This window comes from Mesoplodon densirostris, chromosome 2 (genome assembly GCF_025265405.1).
Source record: "Mesoplodon densirostris isolate mMesDen1 chromosome 2, mMesDen1 primary haplotype, whole genome shotgun sequence".
Taxonomy (NCBI): Eukaryota; Metazoa; Chordata; class Mammalia; order Artiodactyla; family Ziphiidae; genus Mesoplodon; species Mesoplodon densirostris.
Genome location: NC_082662.1, coordinates 187,264,517 through 187,290,249, shown reverse-complemented (window position 1 = coordinate 187,290,249; position 25,733 = coordinate 187,264,517). Strand labels below are relative to the sequence as shown.

The window sequence follows — 25,733 nt, the reverse complement described above, 5'->3', positions numbered from 1 at the left end:
GTGATTCTAAAAGCTTTTATTGAGCATTGTCAAATTTGTAAGCTTCATAAGGATGGACATCATATTTATAAATGCCCTTCTATAGGTGCTACCATAGATGTGAAATTCTTGACCTTAATATCGTCTATTGAAAATGTTAAATTGAGAATTCTGTTAACTTAGGTTTTAAGAATTGGCGTATTGTATTACTGCAAGAGATTTGATTTTCAGCACAGTGCAACGTTCTTTCAAATGCATATGTCTTTTTTTCTAATTCCATTTTGTTTTAAAGCACATCTTAAATGTAGTTTTCTCATTTAGTAAAAGTTGTCTAATTGAAAAAAAAAACTATTCAGGCTGATAGCTGTAACTGAACTTTGGGAACGATGTGAACGCTAATGTATGGGTTTAGAAGTCCTAAGATGAGATATTTAAAGCCAAAAACTAGACGGTTACGCACTGAGAGAGCAGAGGAGAGGCCGGAGCTGGAATCATGTTCTAATCACTAAATTATGACTTTTATAAGTCTTCCTCCGACTTGATTTTTTTTTTTTTTTTTTTGCGGTACGCGGGCATCTCACTGTTGTGGCCTCTCCCGTTGTGGAGCACAGGCTCCAGACGCGCAGGCTCAGCGACCATGGCTCACGGGCCCAGCCGCTCCGCGGCATGTGGGATCTTCCCGGACCGGGGCACGAACCTGCGTCCCCTGCATCGGCAGGCGGACTCTCAACCACTGTGCCACGAAGGAAGCCCCCCACTTGATTTTTGAACAGTATTTGAGACCACATCTTCCTCTACAGCTGGAACATGCTCAGTGTGTCCGGCTCCTCGGATCTCTGCTTGTGCAGCCACTGCGCACTCCCTGCTTCCCACCCACCCCAGCCCCATGTATGATCACCTTGGAAACACTCTCCTGTGCCTCTCCATCGCCACCACCCAACCTCCACGACTCTCTGAGTCTAACCATGAACAAATTAATTCCCGATCTAGTTCTACTGCAGCTAAGTCTGCATCCAAGAAAAAAAAAAAAAGAACAAAACATGATTTAAAAAATTTAAGGGATGAGAAAACATACAAAAGCATAAAATCGTGTTTTGCCATGTGTCCCATGCCCCTTGTTAGCTAGAGGAGTGAACAATGAACAGAGATGAAGGTCATTGGCTTAGAAGATCCCAGTCAGGTAACAGAGATCGGTGGCCAAGTTCTGGGAAAGAAGACCCTGAATGAGCCATGTGCAGAGCCCAGCAGACTTACTGTTTCCCACCTGACCTCGTGACAGATGCTGGACTTCAAATTCTTAGGGTCTCGGCACTTTATTTTGGCTACTTGCTTTAACATGGGCTGAAGATCTGTGGTTTTGGCAGTACACCTTAAGAACCAGATGTGGCCCCCAATTCACAGGAAAGCCTGCCTATCCCTGCAAGAAGACAGCTCATTCCAGGCATCTCCTAACCACCGAGGCGGTTCAAATGAAGCATTTTTGACACCAAGGCTAATAAATCAGAGACTGTGTTGTGATGTAATGGACATGGACACCAAGGTGGCACTACTTGCGTATCCCTCCTTCTGTCTACATCTCAAGTGAGGATGTCCTTATAGTCTGGATGGGCCTAGATGTGGTGGAATAACTCCTGTTTCTCCCTGAAAGGTTTGATGCTGAGCACCAGCCTCATCTGTCTGTCCAGGGGAAGCCCAGGGGTCAAGTCTCTCTAGTACCATCATGACAGCAAGCAGCAGCAGTGGCCCCCGTCCTCTCCAAGACCCCTTCCTTCAGCAATACTCCCTCCCCTCCATTCTTAAAAAGGGGGACCCAGAGACGTCCCCTCCCTTGAGATCTCCCAAATTTGCTACATTAGAAACAGGGGCTTCCTCCCATTGTCTCTGAGAGCGAGGGGTGATTTTTTTATTGGCTTAGCTGTGTCTTGTATTTCTTGTTAAATGGAAGTTGGCAGCAAAAGAAACGAACATTTTTGAGGTTACCACTTAAGTATGAAGTTAAGTCTCATTTTTAAGAAATTCCTTCCAATCTTACACAAACATCTGGCCTTAGACCTTCATTTATTAGTGGGCACTAATAGCAACAGAATTTTTCAAAAGAAACCCTCATACATCATAATACACACGCAAACACACACACTTTTTTTGTCACTTACAGAAGCTTAGCTGCAGATTGGTATGGCTGGCACAACTTTAAAGGCAGATGGGTAAATTAAAACTAGAATGACAGAAAGCTAGAAACCACTGGTTGTGATCGCTCCTACTTGCCTATGTTATTTGTCCTCACTTATGAGAATATTCAAAAGCAGATATTCTAGATGTTAGGATACATTATGTGGCTTTAGGTTTTTTTATATTTGATGAAATAATATGATTATGTTTGTTCCTTTTATTAATGTCACTTCAAATCCTGTTCAGAAATAGGTACTAAGAGTAAATAAATATTTAATGTATGAATTCAAGAATTAAGCTTTCTTTACTATTGGGTATTTTAACCAGGAAAACTTGGTTATGAAAAGTAAAGGGACATTAAAAATACAATTAAAAGTGAAGTCATGACACATTCATAGCTAAGAACCACGGGATAAAAATGGCTTTCTTCACATATGTTAGGAAAATTTAAGTAGAAAAGCATAAAATAGAGAATGCTCACAAATTTTTCTTTTTCAAATTTCTGAACAGAAAGAAAGAGAGCGAGGTTCTAATTTGGCCTTTATGTTCCGACTGCCTTTTGCTGCCGGGAGGGTGTTCAGTATCAGCATGTTGGACACACTTCTTTACCAGGTATGCAGTGTTTCTTGTTTCTCTCTAAAATGTTTATTTTCTATTTTCTTTAGATTCTAGCAAACGCATAATACAACTAGTGTTTCTCATGGAGCTGTTAACTTAAAATTGGCTCTGGAAGTAATCCAATATTTTACTTCATGTATTTAATGACATAAATGTGCCTATGAAACACTGTAAGAAAAAAAAATTTCAGAAAAATCTATGAAATGATATTAAGCATTCTATGACACCAGTGTCCTACAATGTTTAATGTGACATTTTAATACATTTTGCATATTCCTCTAAGCACATTACTAGACAATAAATAAAAGCTAAGAAAGAATTACTAGGTTAAAAAAAAGACAGCTTTCTTTCTAATATATATATATTTCAGTAAGATACCAAATTATGTCAATAAACTGATAAACCAAGGACATTTTAAACATCTGCTAATTATTGCCTACTTCAGAAAAATATAAGGAAGATTTTACAGCCACTAAGAATGATTTGGTTTGTTCCTGAATGCCAGAGTTTTACATTGTCATTTTATCATTCTTAACTTTATCTAAGAAGTTCATAGAGATTTTATTTTACACAAGTATATTTTAATCTTTTTTAAAACTCTGTCAGAAACTGAACAAAATCAATATTTCATATTCTCTGATTCAAGTAATCAGATAATTTTTAAATATATCCATTAAGAGAAAAAGGATATTCATAGGGCTTTAAGTTATTTCATAACTTTAATCTCAAATTAAGCATTCAAGCATTGTGTTGTCTTTTTTGATCATGTATTTTATGTACCCTCTTCCTCCATGCTTGACTGAATAAACTAATCCAACAACAGTTAAAGCTTTTCTACTGGCCTCTGGGCTAATTATGCATATGACTGTGTCTCTGGCCATGTTTCAAACCATCTGCTTATGCCAGATGAGTGCGGGAACAACACAGTAAAGAACCGTAAACACTCCTGCTCTCCTGAAAGTCTCCAGACACGTTATCTGGGTACTCTGGAAGCCAGGCTTCTACCCCAGACCCCACTGCCAGGCACACGTAATTCTGATCTCTCAAAGAGGGGGTTCAAGGGAGGGATTGTTTGAAGAGCAGTGTTGCCTCTGAGGGGATTTATATCCATAGCAGTCAAATGCTTGCTGTCATTATGCACCAGTGGTTTTCAGATATTTTAGCCACAGTACCTTATGTTTAAATGAAATCTCATGAGAAAGTCTTTGATATATAAGCTAAGTAGAAGGAAAACCATTCTGTAGAATTGGAGAGCAGTAGTTATTACTTTCCTTTCATTTTTGTTTCACTTTTTTTTTATACATAGAAATACAGGAAATTGTGTTTTTTCCAAAGCTAGCAGCTGCAGAAAGAATGAACTAGAACAATAATTTTCGAAGTAGTAACTGCCCATTTACCTTCTGATGTCAAATGAGATATTTTAATGGTACGTTTTTCAGACAGGTAAAGAGTATTTATTTACAGGTTTAAAAAAGATTAGAAATTTAAAACATTTTATTCCCTAAAATTATATAACATGCATTCTTGTATTCTTAAAATATACAGTCTAATTGTTTTGGTTAATGATTTAAACCCATATTCTTAAAGATAAATGCTTATATATTCAAGAACTATTATTGATGACTACAATTGTATAGTGATTTACTATTAATATAATTCTATTCTAGACCTCATTTTATTTGCTTCCCCAAGGAAAACTGTAATAGAGGCAGTATTATCAATCATAATATATGGATGAGACAAGGGCTCAGGAAGGTCAACTATCCAGCGTTTAGTGGGAATACTCATCTTCAAGCCATGCATACCTCATTAGGTTAATCCCGACCCTTTTCCTGTGGTAAATGACTCTGCATTTGTATAATGTTTGAGTTTCTTTGCTTGTTTGGTTGGTTTTTATTATATCCCACTTGAAACACAGATAGCTTTCATATTTTTATCATTTTTATTAATTCTCATCTGTGTAGATCAGGAAAGCCAATTATTTAAAAAGTTATTACCTAAAATAAAATTGATATTAAAAAAATCTTCTATGAAAAATCTTCTATGATCGCATCACATAAGACTTAATGCATGGATTTTGTGATGTTAAATGGGGCTATCCACATTTCTGGCTCTCATCTAACTCTAGTCTACGCCCTGATGAAGTGACAGGACAGAAGACCTCTGGACAAAGTATGTGTTGATGACGAATACGGTAAACATTAGCTATATTACCACATCTGGGTCTAAAATAATTTAAAATAGTCATTTGCCAAATCTTCAGTTTAATTTCTCTTCCATGAGTGCTTTCTGTTTTTCATTTTGGAAATAATAGTTTTAAGTGCCCAAGAATTTGTTTAAAATTTTTCTTTAGCACACACTGAGTTACAAATGAAATTGAATGATGCTAACAGGGGTGTGTGTCACAGCTCCTCTTGGTGACCCCAATATGTTCATGTCCTAATTACTAGGAGGTTAATATACCTTGAAAACCAAAGGGCCATTTAAATAAATGGCCTGAGAAAAATGGAATGGATGTGTTTCCTTATGTTCTTTTTTAGATGGGTTTAGTTTGTTTTTTTTTTTTTTTTTTTTTTTTTTTTCTTTTTGCGGTATGTGGGCCTCTCACTGTTGTGGCCTCTCCCGTTGCGGAGCACAGGCTCCGGATGCGCAGGCCCAGCGGCCATGGCTCACGGGCCCAGCCGCTCCGCGGCATATGGGATCCTCCCAGACCGGGGCACGAACCCGTATCCCCTGCATCGGCAGGCGGACTCTTAACCACTGCGCCACCAGGGAGGCCCGGGTTTAGTTTTTTGAAACTAGCTCTTGGTAAAAGAAATTAGCAATCAACAAAGTAGTCTAGATGATTTATTTAAAAGGTGTTATAGGGCTTCCCTGGTGGCACAGTGGTTGAGAGTCCGCCTGCTGATGCAGGGGACACGGGTTCGTGCCCCAGTCCGGGGAGATCCCACATGCCGCGGAGCTGCTGAGCCCGTGAGCCATGGCTGCTGAGCCTGCACGTCCGGAGCCCGCGCTCGGCAGCGAGAGAGACCACAGCAGTGAGAGGCCCGTGTACCAAAAAAAAAAAAAAAAAAAAAAAAAGTGTTATAACTTTTGAAAGTCTTTGTTATACAAAATAACTAGATGATTTATTGTTATTTTTTTATTGAAATATAGTTGATTTACAATGTTGGGCTAATGCCTGCTTATAACAAAGTGGCTCAGTTATAAACATATATACATTCTTTTTTCTAATATTCTTTTCCATTATGGTTTATCCCAGGAGATTGGGTATAGTTCCCTGTGCTATACAGTAGAACCTTGTTGTTTATTCATTTTAAATGTAATAGTTTGCATCTACTAGCCCATCCCTCTCCCTTGGCAACCACAGGTCTGTTCTCTATGTCTAAGAGTCTGTTCCTGTTTTGTAGATAGGTTCATTTGTGCCATATTTTAGATTCCACATATAAGCAATGTCATATGGTATTTGTCTTTCTCTTTCTGACTTACTTCACTTAGTATGATAATCTCTATATGAATGGATAAAGAAGATGTGGTACATATATACAATGGAATACTACTCAGCCATAAAAAAGCACAAAATAATGCCATTTGCAGCAACAAGGATGCAAAATACCTAGAAGATTATTTAACAGTTTCACTTGTTAACACCTGATGATCAAACTCAAGGCAGTAATTTCATACGATTTATGAAGTAATTGTTACATATCATGGTGAAATTTGCTTGTATGGTTTGAAAGTCTTTCTTTTCACTCAGACCAAAAAATAAACTGAAGAAACTAGAAGCATTTTTCAGTTAATATTCTAACTATTGAGTAGTGTTCTAACAACATGTCAAAATATATCATATGTTAGCAAACAAAATAGCCTTATGATGGTATTTAATACTAACCTATTAATTCACTAATATTTATATTTACTTAAATATTATATAGAAATGTATTCTACTAGCATAAAATTTAATCCTAACAAAAAAACAAATACTGGTTGAAATATTTCATTGTAAATTTTAGTCATTTTAGATTTTTTAAAACATTCTCTATTATATTTCAGCTTATAGTTTTTTGTTATTAAAAATCTAAAAATATTTTCATCACATCCAATAACATTCATAAGATTTAAGCATATCTGGATATTCTAGAAAATAATCATTTCCCATATTTCGTTAAGGACAGCTTAACTGTACATGTGTATTGAGGACACTGGCAAGATAGATTTTTATTTCCTTTTTTATAGGGGCTTAATGATGTGTTACAAGAAATAACCTTTAAGATGTGATAAGATGTTCATGCTCTAAGTTATTCTATGTATTTCCTACACACAATAAATACATATTTTGTTTATATTGCAGTCATTTGTGAAGGACTACATGATTTCTATCACCAGACTTCTGTTGGGATTGGACACTACACCAGGATCGGGGTTTCTTTGCTCTGTAAGTTACTAATCTCTGGTGTAGATTATTCTGACAGGAAATTCTGAAAGCCATCTATAATGTTCTTTGGATAACTCTTCTATGTCACTTATTTATTTTTTTCTAATATATGTTCAAAGAATAGCATCCTAGTTTTTTTTAATTCCTTAAACAATGTTTAGGGAAAACATTATTTAAATTAATAATCCCGAAGGTAACAATTCTGTACAAAATTCAGAACAAAAATAATCCTGAAGGTAGCTGTTCTGTACAAAATTCTAGCAGGTATTTGAGACTGACAGTTTCTGACATAGGATGCTACACTGCCAAGGAAAACAGCGATCATGACATTTAACCTCTCTGTTTTATAAATAAATGTACTATGCCTAAGTGTATTTAATGAAGTGTCTTGCTAACAAATTCAAATTCATGATTAGCAAAGAGAGACCAGCACTTATGCCTCCTGTGTGTGAGTCCTGTGCTCCATACTTTTACACATCTTCCTCAGTATGAGTACTAGTAGAACTTTGGATGGACCATTCATTTTTGTGCTGGAGTGTCCTTTGCATTTCAAGATTTGTAACATCAGCAGACCCTGTCCACTAAGGTTATCACAACATTCAAACAAGTCTTTACAGGTTTTCCAACAATTCCCAATCAATTACCAGTGATATTGCCTACATATATGGGACTAATAAAATGTCATGCTGCCACAAATGGAGCAGTTGGTTTCTTAAGTTTGGGTGAACCCAGGGATAAGGCTGAGATGGAATGTAATAAAAAACTTTAATACATGTATAAGCACTTATGAATGTCACTTTGAGATTTCAAATAATCAATAAAATCTACCTTTAAAGAGTGAAAAATTACCATTGGGTTATTTCTTAAAAATTTGATATGTAAATAATTTATATGATTGTAGATGAAAATCACCGAGGATGACTTATGGATCAGGACTTATGCCAGACTGTATCAGAAATTATGTTCTTCTACTGGAGATGTTCCCATTGGAATCTACAGGACTGAATCTCAAAAACTTACTACATCTGAGGTTTGGAAATACCAAAATATTCCTATCTTAATGTTTAATTTTACTGAACACTGCCATTCCTAAGCCTACAAACTTATTTCTGAAATATGTCATTAAATTATGTAAATTATGTCAGGAATTTCATAAAATAATGTTGGCTAAAGGACTCTTTTAGAGTTTGTGGACTTTGGGCTCTGAATGTCTTTTGTAGGTTTTCAGGAAGTAAGTTAACTCTAAGTAACCTCTGGATACATAAGAAAAGTTCTCAGGGCAAGCAAACTAGTTTTCTAATATAATCTTCAACTCCACATATTAGCATTTGGAAAGAGGGAAAACAAAGATAAGCTAGGAAGCATGAAACTCACATTCTTCAAACTCCAGGTTGAGGACTACTTTGAAGCTAAGAAAAAGCTCTAGGATCAGTGCCAGACCCTCCCAGAGGGAAGCTCAGTAATTATAAAAGCAAACTAGAGCCTATGAAAATGGAACAGAATTTCTGATGCCTGCGTATGACCAAAAACATATTCACATTTTAATTTGATCACACTATGTGGTTCCAACTTATGGTTTATATTCTTGAAATATTTTTTCTTCTTCAGATACCTCAAAGTTATTCAAAATTTTGGTTAACCATTTCTTTCTTTGGTCTTATGCAAAACAGAACCTCATCTATGAGGCTCAGATTAATTGCATGCATTTTAATTGTCATGTAATCATTACACTAGCTTGTGATTAAAATCAGTGAACCCATGTGTGGAAAAGAAGAGTTTTATAGGAAGCATAAGGGTAATGGAGTAGATTTTTATTTTCTTGTTATAATTTGTAGTTTGACATTTAAGTAAGTGATATTGAGGCCAGAAGAAAATAGTTCAGTTTTTCTGAGATGCTCTTTACTGGTTTCACTGCAGCTTCAGAGGTGCTAAAAGAAGCTTTATTGCCAACTCTGCTACTGAATCTGAGTTTGTCATTGGCTGTGGTCCCTGTGGTTCACACCACAAAGAGCAAGACAAAATCAGAGAAAATCAGGAATGATTGGTGGGAGAAACATACCAGAAAGTTAAATGTGCAAGACAGCTTAGCCAGATATGCCTAAAATTTAAAGAACACTGCATCCAAAAAATTATTATTTGATGAAAGGTTAAGAGAAAAAAAGTGCTTTCACACTTAAGCAATTAACCATTTCTTATTTGAACTTGATAAGAACAAAGCAGATTTTCACACAGCAGAATACTATCCTGTTTTTATCTTATAATATGTACTTTGTGAATTTGAACATGGTAAATTCTGCCCTTGGTCAAGTTTATATCCATGTTCAGTCATTTTGTATTATTAAGGGATGTTGTTGTATGCTGTTTACAGTACAGATAGGGAAAGGATAATTGAGTATTTGTACTGTCATCAAGGAGTATTTAATGTTACATTTTGGTCATTTCTTCCTATCACAAACCAGCAAAATGTTTATAAACCCCCAACCCTTTAGCTTATATTAAAAGCACACATCCTTGGAAAAATAAAAGGATACTGGGTTAAATGAGGATAATACCTGTTGTCTTCCTATACTGAATTCAGTTCATCTTCTGGAACACATACTTTTATTTAGATTTTATATTCTGCCTATTATAGAAAAAAAAGGCAATTTAAATAATTAAAGATAAAAATAGGAACTTCAAGCACTTTTACAGCAAAATATAATAGGGGCAGAGAAATTAATGCTACTTTACATTTAAAATGAAGTGACTGCTACAGTTGAAAAGGAGTTCTACATTTATTTTCCTGGCAAATAAGGCAAAAATAGAACTGTTGAGTTTTATAATAATTGTATTGTAGTTTGATACACAAAAGGATGTAAGTTCATCTAGAGAAAGATTTGTTTTTCCTGATCACTGTTAAAAGAATGAGTATATTATGTGCTTCCTTACTTAAGACATTGAATATTTAGAGGTGTTTAAGAGATAGATAAATGATGAACATTATCTATCTTTAGTTATAGTTTTGCAAGATGTGAAAGTACCAATAAGGTGAATATCCCTTAAGTCGATGTTCTATTTTTTTTTTAAGAGGAGAACATCAATTCAGTATTAACACAATAAAGACATTGGGTTTTGTGCAAAGGGGAAAACATTCTCTTTTTCCTGATTATATAAAAACACAGAATAAGAGCTTAGTGGATCTAATGAAATGAAAGAGTGGCTCATACATTCCACCATCTCTCTCAAATTTCAAATGGTTCGAGAATACTCAAATGTTAGAATTCAAATAATTTATCGTTGTCCAAAATGCCAATCTTTCTCTTACTTTAATTAAAGAAGGACACCAAGTCTTCCCTGGTGGAACAGTGGTTGAGAGTCCGCCTGCCAAGGCAGGGGACACGGGTTCAAGCCCTGGTCCGGGAAGTTCCCACATGCTGCGGAGCAACTAAGCCCATGTGCCACAACTGCTGAAGCCCGCGTGCCACAACCACTGAAGCCCGCATGCTTAGAGCCCATTCTCTGCAACACGAGAAGCCACCACAATGAGAAGCCCGCATACCACAACGAAGAGTAGCCCCTGCTCGCCACAACTAGAAAAAGCCTGAGTGCAGTGGCGAAGACCCAACACAGCCAAAGATAAATAAATAAAAAGAAAAAAAAAATTAAGAAAAAAAAAGGACACCAGATTTCAAGAGGTAGAAACGTCATTCAATAATTAGAATTTAAACATCTGACATCTTCTTTCTTAGATGGTTCACAGGTCCTCATTCTCCCTAACAGCTCACAGAGCTGTGTTACTGTCCCTCACCCCTCAGGGGCAGTTTGAAAGGTGACTCTATGAAGAGGGTACACAGATGGTCTGTGGACTGGGAGACACGGCACGTTTGCAGGCAGTAGTACCACAGTGAGTTCACAGAGCTAAGTGCAAAGGTACATTCTGTGTACTTTACCCTGCAACAGCACATTGAAAAGTCTTCCCCAGGGAATCTGACAAAGCCACGTGAACGGCCTAATGATACAGACACGGGAGAGTCTCCAGGTCAATGATCCAGTCAGGGGACCATGAAACTCACACTAAAAACACCCCACCCGGAGCTTTCAATCAATTTATTAGCCCTATACTCTTAATATAAGAAGACAACTCAAAATTCCCTATTTCAGGGAATAGAATGAAATAGAGATACCAAAATAAACAAACAGAAAGAAAAAACTGAACTTGTAGGAAAGACAGATCACTGAGGGAAAAGAAAATATAAAACATAAAATATAATAAAGACTTCTACTCCTAACTGTTTACCCAAGAGAAATGAAAATATATCCATACAAAGATTTGCACATGAATGTTCTCAGCAGCATTATTTATAATAGCCAAAAATTAGAAACAACCTAAAAGTCCTTCAGCTAGTGAACAGATAGTCAAAATGTTGGATAGCCATACAATGGAGTACCATTTAGCAATAAAAAGAAACAAAATGCTTATATGTGCTGTGACTTGGATAAACCTCAAAAACATTATGTCAAGTGGGAGAATACAGACTCAAGAGACCACATATTGTATGATTCCAAGTATGTGAAATGTCAAAAAAAGGTGAATATTTGCAGACAGAAAGTAGGTTAGTGACTGCCTAAGACAGGGGGAGGTGGAGGGAATGGAGAGTAACAGTTAATGAACATGATGAAACTTACTGGGGTGATGGAAATATTCTAAATTTTTTATGGTGTTGGTTGTACAACTTGGTAAATTTACTAAAAATCCTTGAATTTTACACTTGAAGTGGGTGAATTATAGGAAATGTCAAATATGTATTAGGGAAGTTCTATATTGAAAAGCTGTAATTAATATTATTAGAAAGATAAGATATTATAAGGATAAAAGATGAATAGGAAGCTGTATTTTTAAAGGAACATTTAGAATAAAAAAGAACGCTTGGGGATTGGTAGTACGTGAGCAGAAGTGAAAAAGTTTGTACCATAAAGCTGAGGGAACCACCAAGAAACTAGAGCAAAAATTCAAACATGGAAAATAGTAAAAATAAGGTAAAATTAGAGAACTAGTCCAGGAGGTCTAAGAGTCTAAGATCTGAATTTTAAGACTTCCCTAAAGAGGAAATGAAACAAATTGAAGAAATACCAGTTTAATAACTTAATAATAATCCTAGAACAGAACATGTTCCAAATGGGAAGGGTCACCAGAGGCCCACCACAGTGAATAAAATAGGCTCACACTAAGGCACAGCATCATAAAATTTCAGAACACTGAAGGAAAAGAGAAGATCTTAAAAGAGATGGAAAAGAAAACCAAAGGGTAGGTCACATTCAAAGTATTTCTTTGGATTTCTCAACCAGCAACACTACAAGCCAAAAGACAATGGAATAATGTCCTCGAGATTTTGAGGGAATATTATTTCCACACTAGAATTTCATATTCAGACAAAACTACCAAACTTGTGTTAGGGTAGGATTAATCATATTTCAACATTTTCTCCAAACATATGCTCCCATGCCTGCTTTCTAAGGAAATTACTTCCACCAAAATGAATGAGTAAACTGAGGAAGTAATCATGTATGCAAAGAAACCAGACATTTTATGGAAACCTGGCAACAAGTATGAGGCCAAGGCAAAAGTCAGGAAGGTGATGAAAGGACCACCAGGCAAGGAGTGCAACCTAGATCAGGTCAGAAAGCTTCAGAAAGTTTTTCTTCTGGAAAATGGAAGCCGTAGGATACATGATGCATCTCACTGACTTAAAGAAAGATTAGACAATTGTCAAAGAGTTCAGGATGGATTACCAAGTACAAATCTAATGAAGCAATTAATGAAATTAATTAATTAACTCTAGGAATACAATATCACCACCACCAACATCAAAAAACTATGCAGGCAATGAATAGTAAACCACATTTCCCATGTATTTCACCTGTAAATTGTAGTCATAATATGCCCTGAATTTTGACCTAACCAAAATCTTACTTCAACCATTTTGAAATGATGAGATATGGCAATGGTGGGTGGAAAAGATAGTTACTCTCTCTTCTTCCAAAGTGAGAAGTCAATAGATAAAAGTAGAAACTGACCAAAAAATTAAGAAATGACAGTCAAGCATGTTATATAGAGACACAAAGATAAGGACCTACATGTCTAGCTGAAAGAGGTAAAAGTAGCTGGGTCCTACAAGAGGAAAATAGAAGAGATCATGGTGGGAGCTTCTATTTTTCAAAACAAACCATAACATTTTCTGACTATTTAAACTATGTATGTATAACTAATAAAAACAACTAATAAATTTCCAGCTGTAAAATTTCATTTTCCGACTCACTCATTGATCCTTTCTTCAGTTTATGCTTTTAAATATCCAATTCTATTCAATTCTATTCAAAATATATGAAATATTTTAAATGTAATGCCAACATTTTATATAAGAATGTAGGAGGGATAAACTAATATAAAAAATCTAGGTCTTGGGCTTCCCTGGTGGCGCAGTGGTTGAGAGTCCGCCTGCCGATGCAGGAGACACGGGTTCGTGCCCCGGTCCGGGAAGATCCCACATGCCGCAGAGCGGCTGGGGCCGTAAGCCATGGCCGCTGAGCCTGCACGTCCGGCGCCTGTGCTCTGCAACGGGAGAGGCCACAACAGTGACAGGCCTGCGTACCGGAAAAAAAAAAAAAAAAAAAAAAAAAATCTAGGTCTTGCTTCCTTGTTTTTTCATGGTGTTGAAAAAAAATACATTTTAAAGGCAGATGCAGGTTTTCATGCCACATCATTTCCTAATCTGACTTCAGTATCTTCCCATATTTGGTGTATAGAGAAAAAAGTTAAATTATGTCACTGCTTTGGCTGTGGGAGGAGGGGACGCACCAAATCCTTTTGCAGATGTCTTTTCAAAGACACGTGGTGATAAAAAATACACATCATTAAAATCATGAAATTTATAAAAGCCCTGGCACACTTAGTTAGTTTTTTCCTTGTGGGCTATAAATTGGTGGAAGGAGGATTCATACAAAGACAAACATACAGTGGGAGTGTGTACAGGGACTGGAAAATCAGTCCGTGGAGAGGAGGGTACAGCTGGAGCAGCCCCTTTTCAGCTAATTGTACAACACCAAGCTGGAATAGACCACTGTCTACATGTCTATTTCAGGGAATTTTTACAAATACCATACCCTTCTGGTTCAAAAAATAAATAGAGAATCAACAAGGACTCGTGCTTCTCATGGGGACAAAGGAGAACAGTATTTCTGTCCACAATATTTTCTCCATAATTCTCAAATTCAAAAAGCTTACTAAACTGATTTGGTGGCAAAACCTCACTTTAACTGTTCTGAGATTTTTCATAATACTTACTTATTCCACTTAAAATGAATATTCATGTTTTTCATTACAGAAGTGTTTTTATTATAAAATGCTACCCAAGACCCTCTGAAGGTATTACCTACTATTCAGTATATGATACTTTCCAAAATCTGGAAACTTCTGAATTAATAAAAATATTTATTCTCATTTTTTTGGTAAGAAAATGTGAAACTGTCTTTGCCTTCAGTTTTCCAGTGTACTGAAAATCACATTTTCTTGAAGTGAACCATAACCAGTGAAAATTTTTCTAGAAATTAGAAAGAGGTCATTTGAAAGCATATTAAAATACCAACATCTTTACAGTATAACTAATAAATTTGTGGAATATGTTACTCTGTTGTTCACCTTCATCATTAATAAATCCTATATTTTAAAAAAATGTGGATAGGTAATAGTTAACCATCTACCAACCAATAACTTTTTACAATTAAATTGGATGCACGTATCTTCAAATTATGGTTTTCTCCAGATGTATCCCCAGGATTGGGATTGCTGGGTTATATGATAGCTCTGTTTTTAATTTTTAAGTAATCTCCATACTGTTCTCCATAGTGGCTGTATCAATTTACATTCCCACCAACAGTAAGGGAGGGTTCCCTTAAATTGGAAAGTAATATTTTAAATATATTATTAAAATTAAAGTTTTCATTTTATAAAATTACATTAATACAATGATTTTAGTAAGGATTTAGATAAAATAGTTTTGAAACTCGAGCTGCCCAATCTCTGCATTTATTCACTCACACATTGGGCCAAGTGTTAAGAATCTGCAGACAAATAATTTCATGGAGCCTATATTCATATATTTATTATGCATTTTTTATATTTGTAACAATAGTGAGAATGCTAGATAATGGGTTAGACTTGAGTTATATTACACCAAAGAATATAATTGAAAATTTCACTTCTACCTTTTGAGGAATGAAAATATTTTTCCTTAGAACTGAAGAACAAGATAGCATGATTTTTATAACCCCTAAATATTTAGCATTTATATGTTGACTGGGCAGATCAATTTTTATCCTCTATAGCCTATGTGATAACTAAGACTATTTCTATAAAGTTACTTAAATGTATACATAGAGGTGAAAAAACAATCTTATTATAAGGTCTAACATTTTTTTTAAAATAGTACAGCTATTAATACCAATAGTGATTATTGAATATCAATGATTATGTCAGTATCCTCTCATGAATATAATACTTTCATAAGCTCTTATCAATTGTTTTATTTTCTATTAGCACCAAATTAACTTTCTATCAAATCTTAGAAAGACGATTTTGAAAAAAAATCTAACAAGAACAACTTTCTAGCAAATTTTTAAAATATTAGCTTATTCTTTACCTAATTTTATTCAAAAGTGCTATGATAAATAATCAAACACATAATTAGATGATGTGTTCTGTGCTATCTGTCATATATTGTCCTGTTGCTGACTGGTTTGTGTATGTATTGTTTAGTCATTGTTTAAACTGTATTTTGTGTGTTTCTTTTTCCCTCGCTTTGTGTCAGTGTCGAGAAATAGCATCACAAGTAAGTATTTTGTTTGTCTCCCTTTCCTCAAATTGTCTAATATATTAATTCAGTTATTAAATGAAAAGAATATTAAAGATTGAATTCAATATTTCATATTTTAAAAGAAAACAAGTAAGCTGAAGTGCTTTTAAATGCTCTATTTTCAAGTTAGTGTATTTATATTTCCCTAATATGATTCCAAATTTTACCTGTTTGTCTTCAAATTATGTTTATGTATTAATCCAGTCACATATTTTACTGTGTGGTGTCATTACCAGCTAGTCACTTACTGGCTGTAGATTTTCCTCAAGGGAGGTGCCACCTTCAATGCAATCAGCTGGTACTGAAAGGGAATGGGGGTCTCGATATAAAACATATCTTTAGTTTGCTTCTTATGTAGGCTGGACCCCCTAGGAATGGTTATGGGGACAATAGGACCTGTGATGGATTCCTCTGGGACACTTTTTCATGCTGAATTTATTCTTTAATAGCTTTAATTTATTGTCATGAAGAAGCCATCACTTTAATGTTTGATAATATTAACCTGTGATAATCATTGATTTACTACAATTAAAAAATTCTTAATAATACATTATGTATGTTTACATACACTTCTTATATTCCTGAACCCTTGATGTTATCTTCATGTGATTTGCATTTTTAATTTTATTTTCCATTTTCTTCATCTAAATCACGATAAATAATTGTCATTATGGGCTTAGTACTTAACACAAACTCCCAAGCATTAAATAGAATCAAAGAAACTCTTACAAATATAAACATTTTCAACTTTAAAAATTGCATTTTGAATGTCAAAGCAGTGGTACCATTCAGCCCACTGGGAGAACACAGTCACAAGTGTAAAAGTTGTGTGCCAAAATTACCATCCAAAGGTATGAGTCTATTTTTGAGCTTGTTGAATTTTGGAGAGAAGTTCTATATTATCATAATACCCAACATTTTGACAGTGACAGTTGTTTACTCTACATCATAGATTTGAATCCATGTAATAAATGCAATAAATGCAAATGTTTATTAAATTATTTTGAACATCCTAAATTATTTAAGGTTTAATTATCTCTAGCTTTATTATATTTTTAAATATTCTAATTTTGTTTTCCATATATGTATTCCTTTGGAATTTACTTAATATTTACTAAGGAGGCTTCACTTTGGGACGTAAGAATAATGTTTTAGATGCTTTCCGACCTTTTTCACATGATGGTACATAGAAAATAGTAACGTTTGTTTAGCATGAAGCTGTTCAGGGCGTCCAGCTGCCACCACAGGTGGTGCAAATTAAAGTTCTAGTTCAATGAAGAACACAGCTCTGGCACATGTAGGGTTTGGGGAGCTCGTCTTAGGGTTCTTACAGTTGCTTTATTAGAATATGTTTTGTAATTTTTTGAGCTCAAATGAGATCAAACATATATTTCTAAAATTTTAAATTTGTACCAGCATTTGACCTGACCTGATTCACAAATAAAATTTAATTTTCTTTATAATGAACTGGCAGACATTATTTTAGGAATTATTTTAGGAACATGTCACAAGCCAAGTTGCTTCACTTTGCCTCTACTGAAGGCTTTCTAGGGCATGAGTCCAGACCTGCTCCACAGTGGTAGAAACACTAGTTAGTGGTCACACCATGTCCCAGTAAGAACAAAGTTTTCATTTGTTAAAAAACTTTATGGCTTCATGTTTGAAAGTAGAGTTAATTTTTTAAAAGTAGGTTTTGGCTCTATTGTTTTCCATGTTGATTCAAAGTGTTGTTCTTCACTTTTATTCAGATGTAAAGCTTCACTATCTCCTCTTTTCTCTAATTTACCACTTCAGATGCAGAAAATCAAAGGTTTGGCTCATTTCTGGCTTTTCGTAGCCAATTACAAGTTGACTCAACTTTTTTCCTCTGATTACTTTCTTTCTCATAGTTACTATTCTAGTTCTCAAAATCCTCCAGTCAATTCCCTATATAAATAAAGTGCCTTCCCTTTAATTTACTGGGAAGTTTGAGTCTTCCAATATAAGTATCCTTTTCACAATCCTTTTTATGAAGAAAAAGCTCTAATTGTACTTTAGATATTAAAATATGCTTATCCTTGTAATTCCAGTTTTTTCTTATACAATTTCCATCCTTTCCACCTCTAGTTTTGCTTTGTTTTGTTTTTTCTCTCTCCCTTCAAATATGTTCAGGTTTCTCCAAATCTCAAGAAATTTTTCTCCTTTTTTTCTGTTTTTTCTTATTTTACTCTTGCTGTTAAACTCTCAGAAGACTTCATATATGCTGTCCATTCTATTCCTTATCTCCCAGTTTTCCCCCACTACTTTATCGATACTGTCCTTCAATTATTAAAAATCTCTTTTAGCCAAAATCATTGGTCTTTTAAATTAGTTTTAATTTGTTTAAGCACTGTAGAACCTTTAACAGCGTTCATTCTCTCTTACATCTTAAAATTCTCTTATCCTTAGTTTTCATATCATGAATTACTCCTATTTTCCCTGTTTTCACTGGTTTATTTTTTTCCCCTTTTTTGCTGTTCAGTTTCTGCCTATAACAGCTCATTTTAGATGCTGCTACTGTGATCTTCCATCTGAAGGTTCGTCTAATCTCCTGTCTCGGGATTGGCTCTAGAATGCAGGACCCCAAGGAGAGGCAGCGGTCACCTTCACCTCCTACCCAAGGAGGGGGCTTCATCTTTAGATTCCAGAAAGTACTCCATTATCTACCTAAGGGTGGGCTAAACTTCACTGCAGGTCATCTCTCCCAGAGCATTAATCTCGATCCTTGAACAATGATAAGTGCTTTCTTGTTTTATTTAATCTGCCCAGCAAGCTAATATGGTGGATGATATTATTCCCATTTGTAAATGAGCAGAGACTTAGACACATTAACTTGATAAAATAAAAACTTAGAAAGTAGCAGACCTGGATTTGAACTTTATCACTTTCTGACATCAGAACCTGTTTTTTTAATCACTAGGTTTCGCTGTAGGAACTTCTACCAACTTCTGGCCACCTCTCTTTTCCACCATCTGATTTTAGATCCCAAAGTGCTTTGTTTGGGAATCAACGTGGGAATTGCCACTTGAACCAAAACTGGGGATTTGGAAAATACTTTTCCTCTTTTTAACACATGGCTTTGTAGCACTCAGTGTATCTTGTGGTTTCAATGATTACTTCGAGGTTGAGGGATGGCAAATTTTTGTTCTCTGCCCTCCCTGTTCTAATTCCTAAACATGAATAACAAACTCATTATCTGCCAGATACTTTGTCTTATAATCTTCCAGAATTACAGATATTTACTGAGCACCACCAAGGTCCAGATGTTCTCATCTAGGTGCTTGGAATGAGTCAGTAAACATGCCAGAAAGATTTCTCAGAAAGTGGACATGAACATTTCATGACTATTCTTGGACTTAATTACTTCTGGGTGGATTTACAATATCCAAATTCTCTTCCCTTCAGTGTCTTGCATCATACACGCAGATTAACAATGTCTAATCGTGGATGTTTGATGCTTGTCATACCAAGTCAATTGTTTGTTGCTGAATTTTAAGTTCCTATATTCTAGCCATTCTTTATTCTCCTCTGTCCCTGTTCCTGGGAAGATTCATTTATTCAATTATTTTGTCTGACCATAAAAGCACTAGACGTGGAACAAGATAATCTATGTTTAAAAGTTGACTCCTACTTTAACTAGCTGTGTGTGAACTTGGGCTGTTCTCAACACATAGCAGAGTGGAGGTTAAGTAGGGAGATTTATTATTATCACTTCATCAGTTAGAAAAAAGGCAGAAATGTGTTAAATGAATCGTTCATAGTTAATGGCAAACAATTCTGTGTGAAGGTACATAGAGTAGCATAGATCTCATCTCATCATTTTTCACTGTTTCTTCATTTTTGAGTGGATAACACTGCTTCAGAAAATGTCTGTGTCAATACACTTAAATTTATAAATGAAATAATAGTAAGTATTCCTGTGATTTGGATAAATACCTTGTAATATTATCAAAAGTAGATATATTCACTAACCTCAAGTGCATTCTAATTCATACACACATACACAGGCACACACACATACACATACACACACACCATGGGTCTCATCTCACCTGTAATTTTCTTTCACTTTTCTCTTATAAAAATTTGACTCGAATATTTTTAGTCCATTTTATTATTCTTTTTTTATAATATTTCCTAGCTCTACTAATTCTTATCTTATTTTCAACATCAGGAAAGCATTTCTTACTTACATTATTTACGTACCTTAACTTAAGCCTCTCACTGGCAGTTAAATACCTTAACTTAAGGTATTTACGTACCTTAACTTAAGCCTTCTGTGGCAGTCCAGAGTTTAAGACTCCGAGCTTCCACTGAAGGGGGTGGTGTGGGTTTCATCCCTGGTTGGGGAACTAAGATCCTGCATGCTGTGTGGATTGGGGGAGGGGGAAAGAGAAAAAAGAGTCTCACTGGCACACTTATTAGCAAGAAGCTATTTAGATGCATCCAATCTATTTGTTTTATTTTAACTACATAGTCATGGCTTTCTGTTCACTTAATGTCTTAAACTGCACTACATCATTCTTTCACTGGACCCTGCCACAAGTAGTAAAGTAAGACTTTAGTCACAACTTCTTGTTGCATGGGTGCTGGAGTCTACAAAATCAGAACTGAATAGAAAGTTATAAGGTTGATCTAAGCCATCTAGGTCTTAATAAGAGAGTGATGGTTGCTCAGCAGCAGTATACTTGGATCAATAATACCATTTTATATAGATTCTTTACATAAGAATATAAATATTCATATCTACCAAGTCTTATACCATTGAATATCTTCCTTAGTTAAGACATTACATATATCATAGAAACTTTCTTTCCACAGTCTCATTTATTCATAACTGTTATATGCTTTAGGGTGGTGGCTCTCAAATGCTGAAAAAGAAAAGAGGACTCTGTGTGTGTGTGTGTGTCTGTGTGTGTGTGTGTGTGTGTGTGTGTGTGTAAAATGTTTGGGTATGGTAGAATTGATGCTATACTCATATTGAAATCACTATAATAGTTTTTCATAACTTTATATGCTTAAGTGTTTTCTTCTGTACTGTAAGATTCTGGAGGTGATAGAATGATAGCCCCCTTCACCTACCGTACAGTATGTAGGGTCTACACACACACATATACATGTAGTTGAAACCATTGCTTTAGGCTATGTATTCCTGTAATTCTAGAAAATTCTAGAAAATGATGAGTGAGAATTGTACTGTGAAGATGACAGAGCTGGCAATGAAACTATGATTCTGATCATGTAAACTATCGGAATGCCTTTCTTGCTGTGTTGAACCTGTGTGCTTAATAAGTACTCTTCCATTTATTGATTTTTTTAAAGTCAAATTTGGAGTTTAAAACTATTCAGGTGTATAAGAAAATTCTCTACACACACATATATAAGTATGTACAATACATAAAAACCAAACCATATGTACACCAAAAGGACGTTTTATGTAGAAAGAAAATATGTTGACGCATTTGGTTATTTTTAGATATAAAATGAATAATTTGGTTAAAGAAAACTGCTTTTTAGTTTCCTTAATGAACTAAAAGTTAATGAGGATGAAATTAGTCTAGATTTGAGCCAGACTTTGAATCTAACCTACCAGACACATATCAACATGAAATACAACAGTCAATATTAAATAACCATTAGAAGAGTGAAGAGGTGCCTCGAGACCTACAAAAAACGTAGTTACAAAATGTACAGTAATGATAATTTTGATGCTGATAATATTATTATTTCACCTTAAAATACATTATTTTGAGGAGAAAATAAATGCTATAGATTCAGAAAAGATAAAAACATTCCTCTGTTGCACAGTGAAAGAAGGTCACATGACTTCATAAGAAAAACAATGAAAGAAAGTAGTGCTGCCGCATTGATAGAGCTATATGATATAGAAACATGACAGAATTAAGGCAATTTCACTGAACACTTAAAATGTATTTCTGAACACCACAGCTCAAAAAAAACCAATGAATATGTTAGACATATTAACTATTAAATATTTCAACTTGCTATTTAGAAAATTCACTTCTCAAAATCACCAATAATTTCTATAACATACTTATATGAGTGGAAGATGCCTAACCTTTATTAAAAAAAAAAAAAAAGCTTCCATCATAGGGCAATGCTATGGTCCTAGATAAAGTAATGACCTTTTATAACTTTTCTTCCTCTTCCTCATGTCTCTGCAATGATAGGTATTATTTATGACATGCATGTTAGAGCAGTGGTCCCCAACCTTTTTGGCACCAGGGACTGGTTTCATGGAAGACAATTTTTCCAAGGATGGATCATGGTGGGGAGATGGCTCAGGTGGTAATGTGAGCGACGGGGAGCAGCAGATGAAGCTTCACTCTCACCCACCGCTCACCTCCTGCTGTGCGGCCCGGTTCCTCAGACCGGTACCAGTCCACAGTGCGGGGGTTGGGGACCCCTGTGTTAGAGGGAAGAAAAGCTACAGTAGGAACTATTTGACAATATTCATCACCCCTTCTATTCCATGAAAAATACATCTTCCTGGACTCCAAGATAATCCATTTTTCTACCTTCTCTCATATTCTTAATTTCTCACTTCTCTTCTACGTCAAACTCTCCAACTCCAACTGAGGATATTGAGGTATAATATTTGGAATTAAGGAATTATCGCTAAACCACATCTATCTTTTCATTATTGCATCCCACGTGCCTTGGACAGTGCCTTGCACAAGTGTTCAGTGCATGTTTTTTGAAATCAGACACAGATCTCCTTCTCAACATGGAGTCATCCTTTCAAATCTACTCAAATTTATATAATTTTCTTTGTACCACATCTGTCATAAATCTTGGCCCTTAATTATCATATTACCCTTAATTTTATGTAAATGTTTATGGATACATGCCTTGTAATTGCTGCTCTGATGGTGTGAGCATGAAACCAAGGAGGACAGTTTCTTGCACTGGAAGCCCGTGGACAACTTAGCTGTTGTGAGTGGTTCAGAGTCTCCAGGAGGTCCTAGAGGAGGCCTCTGCAGTGAAGGAATCTGGGGGTAGAGGCAAAGGAGGGAAAGGTGAAACTAATGCACTTTTCTGTTTTATTGCAATTTGGAGAGAATTTAGAGTCTTTTCTTGTAATGGACCTCATTCAGTGTAGGCCAGTTTGTGAGTAGCAGCATAAATGAGCTTTAAAAAAATTGTAAATGAGAAATATGTTGTCTCTAGAACCCAAAGGCCTAAAAGTACTAGTTTTGTCTTAATATTGTCGGTACTTACAGATCAATAATTATTTCTTGACAGTGCCAGAGATAGAGAACCCCTTGACTGAGCAAATAATGTCTAGAAATATTCCTAAGTTGAGGGGACCTTGTACTTTGTGTGAGACAGTGGCCCATCCCTGTTCATGAGCTCCTTTGTGAATGTTTCTGTGTCCCGAATGAGGGTGTCAAATGACTCTCCTTGAATGATAAGTCATCAAAGTCATGACATACCTGTATTCCAGAGAAAGTTGGATGCAGTGTTGATATTGCCCGCGAAGCCTGTGTGTGATTGCAGGGCTGTTGAGGTGCCCCATATATAGTTAAGTGGAGTATTGTGTCCCTTCGAAGGTGAAGGGAAACTGGCTGAGTCCGTCAAAACAGGCACTGAACAAATCATATTAGTGAAATTTATGACTGCAAAGTATTTGCCAGTTGCCAACGGAATAGATTCAGTAATTTCAACAATATTGGGCACGGCACCTTAATATGTGGGAGAAGGGCACTAAGGTTGGGACCGTCTACTGTGGGGCACCATTCATTCTTTCCAGGTTTAAGAACAGATCAGTTTGGCTGTTAAACGGAGAAGCAGTGGTGATTATCATCTGTTCTCTAAATAGTTTTTATAACGGGCTTCAATCCTTGAAAGCTCTGTACAATCCTTGGAGATTTTATTAACTATATTGAGCAGACAGAAGGTTCATAGAGTTCCATTTTGTCCAACTGATTGTAAGCACCAAAAGTTTTATTTCATTTAATTTTAATGTATTACTCATTGGAAGAGTGTTCATGTCTACTAGGGGATGCTTTGGGGCCATGGGTGTTATGACCATGGGAAATTTAGGCAGGGTGATAAATACCTCTTTGTCCTCTTATATTTGATAACTCTGCTAAGAATATAGAGATTACCTTAATTTTAGAGCAATCTCCATATTTAGGGTCTTTGTTTAAAAGTAGTGAGATCTTCAGTTATAACTATAATTAGAGCTCCAACTCAAAGAGAAAAGAAGGCCCTAAAGGTTTGCCAATTGGTACATCTCAGATGTTAAAGTTAATTTGGGACCTATGTTGTAGAGGTACAAAGCCAATCAGCTCCCTTTTTATTGTATTTTTCTTGGTCTTAATAAACTCTTTTGGTGAATTAAGAATTTTCTAGTTGGACTAATTGTGGACTTCTGTTGCAGTTGTTTATTTCCTCCAGTTTTGTTGCTGCTGTTGTCTTTGGTTGGTAGACACTCTGGGAGCTCTTTTCTACCCTGTTCATATGTATAAGTCTCCTGCTCCAGAGAATCTGAAGTCAGTATCTTCAGAGTTATGGGCCTCTGTCGTTGTTTTGTCGGATTTTAAGGACCCGTGGCTTAACTCAGTTTTGAATTCACCCCTTGGCTGTGCCACAGGGACCTGTGGGTACTTCTCATTATTGCTATGGGGATCAGCAACTCTATTGTTCCAGAAGCATAGGCGGCAGCAGCAGAAGCATTTTGTAGGGTCCCAATGAGCTGTGTTCAGAATTGTGGATCTCAGCATGGCAACTACTCTTCTTTCACACAAGCAACCATGTAATCCAGCTGTAGGATGCTCAGGGTATCAGCATTTTCCCTGACTGCTCTGTGCTATGGGGATTGATGCCTGCTTTAGACACACAAACGCTGGTCACAGGATAAGGATGATTCTCTGAGCTTAATGTCAACCATGCTCCTTACTGGAATCTAGGCACACAATTCAATATGAAACACTCAGATAAGTCTGAGACATATGATGCAGGACCACTTTAACAAGAGCCCCAATTCCATACTCTTGTCTTTAAATGCCAATTATTGAAACTTCTAACTTAGGTTGGTTAAATCCAAACAGAAGCATGGGAGGACTGAATAAATGCAGCATAAAACTGCATAGCTGGCAGCCGTGGCCTACATACCCTGCTTCCTGTACCAATTCTTACAACTTTAAGAACCCTTTTTGACTCCCCAGGCTGTAATGTTAAACGCTTAGTGAGCCCAATAAATCCTGCCCGAACCAAATTTATGTTTTTTCCACCATTACCCCGTACCCTTAATATCCATTTCCAAACATGCTTCTCAGACTTTGGTCTGTAAAAATTTAAAAACTGAAGTAGTTCTTTTGGAGTGTAACTTCCTAAGCATGTGATAAAAAATAAAATGAGTAACATATATGCCAACTAACACCTACATATTTATAAACACTTTACAAGACTCCTTAGTAAAAGAACACAAACAACCAACTAAAATTAGGCCAAAATTATTTCTCAATTGGTTCTTATGAACCGAGATGAATTAGTTAAATTTTAAGGGAAAACATCCACCATGTAGTTAGCAACTTCATGATAGTAGTATTCAAGATCTTAAACAAAGAAGAAAAAAGTAAGATTTTCTGGGCTTAAAG

At 35.7% G+C, this 25,733-nt stretch overlaps 1 protein-coding gene across 5 annotated transcripts in view; it reads left to right on the top strand.

Annotated features, from left to right (window-relative positions):
• Positions 1 to 25,733, top strand: part of KCNT2 (potassium sodium-activated channel subfamily T member 2) — a 358,057-nt gene that overhangs the window by 305,233 nt on the left and 27,091 nt on the right. For 3 of the 5 annotated variants that reach the window (XM_060091453.1, XM_060091449.1, XM_060091452.1), the window contains 4 exons: positions 2,659 to 2,760; positions 7,118 to 7,201; positions 8,103 to 8,231; positions 16,045 to 16,065. In XM_060091453.1, coding sequence (XP_059947436.1) covers positions 2,659 to 2,760; positions 7,118 to 7,201; positions 8,103 to 8,231; positions 16,045 to 16,065 — 336 coding nt within the window. The remainder of the gene's footprint in view (positions 1 to 2,658; positions 2,761 to 7,117; positions 7,202 to 8,102; positions 8,232 to 16,044; positions 16,066 to 25,733) is intronic. The other 2 variants (XM_060091451.1, XM_060091450.1) reach the window with 2 other exon arrangements.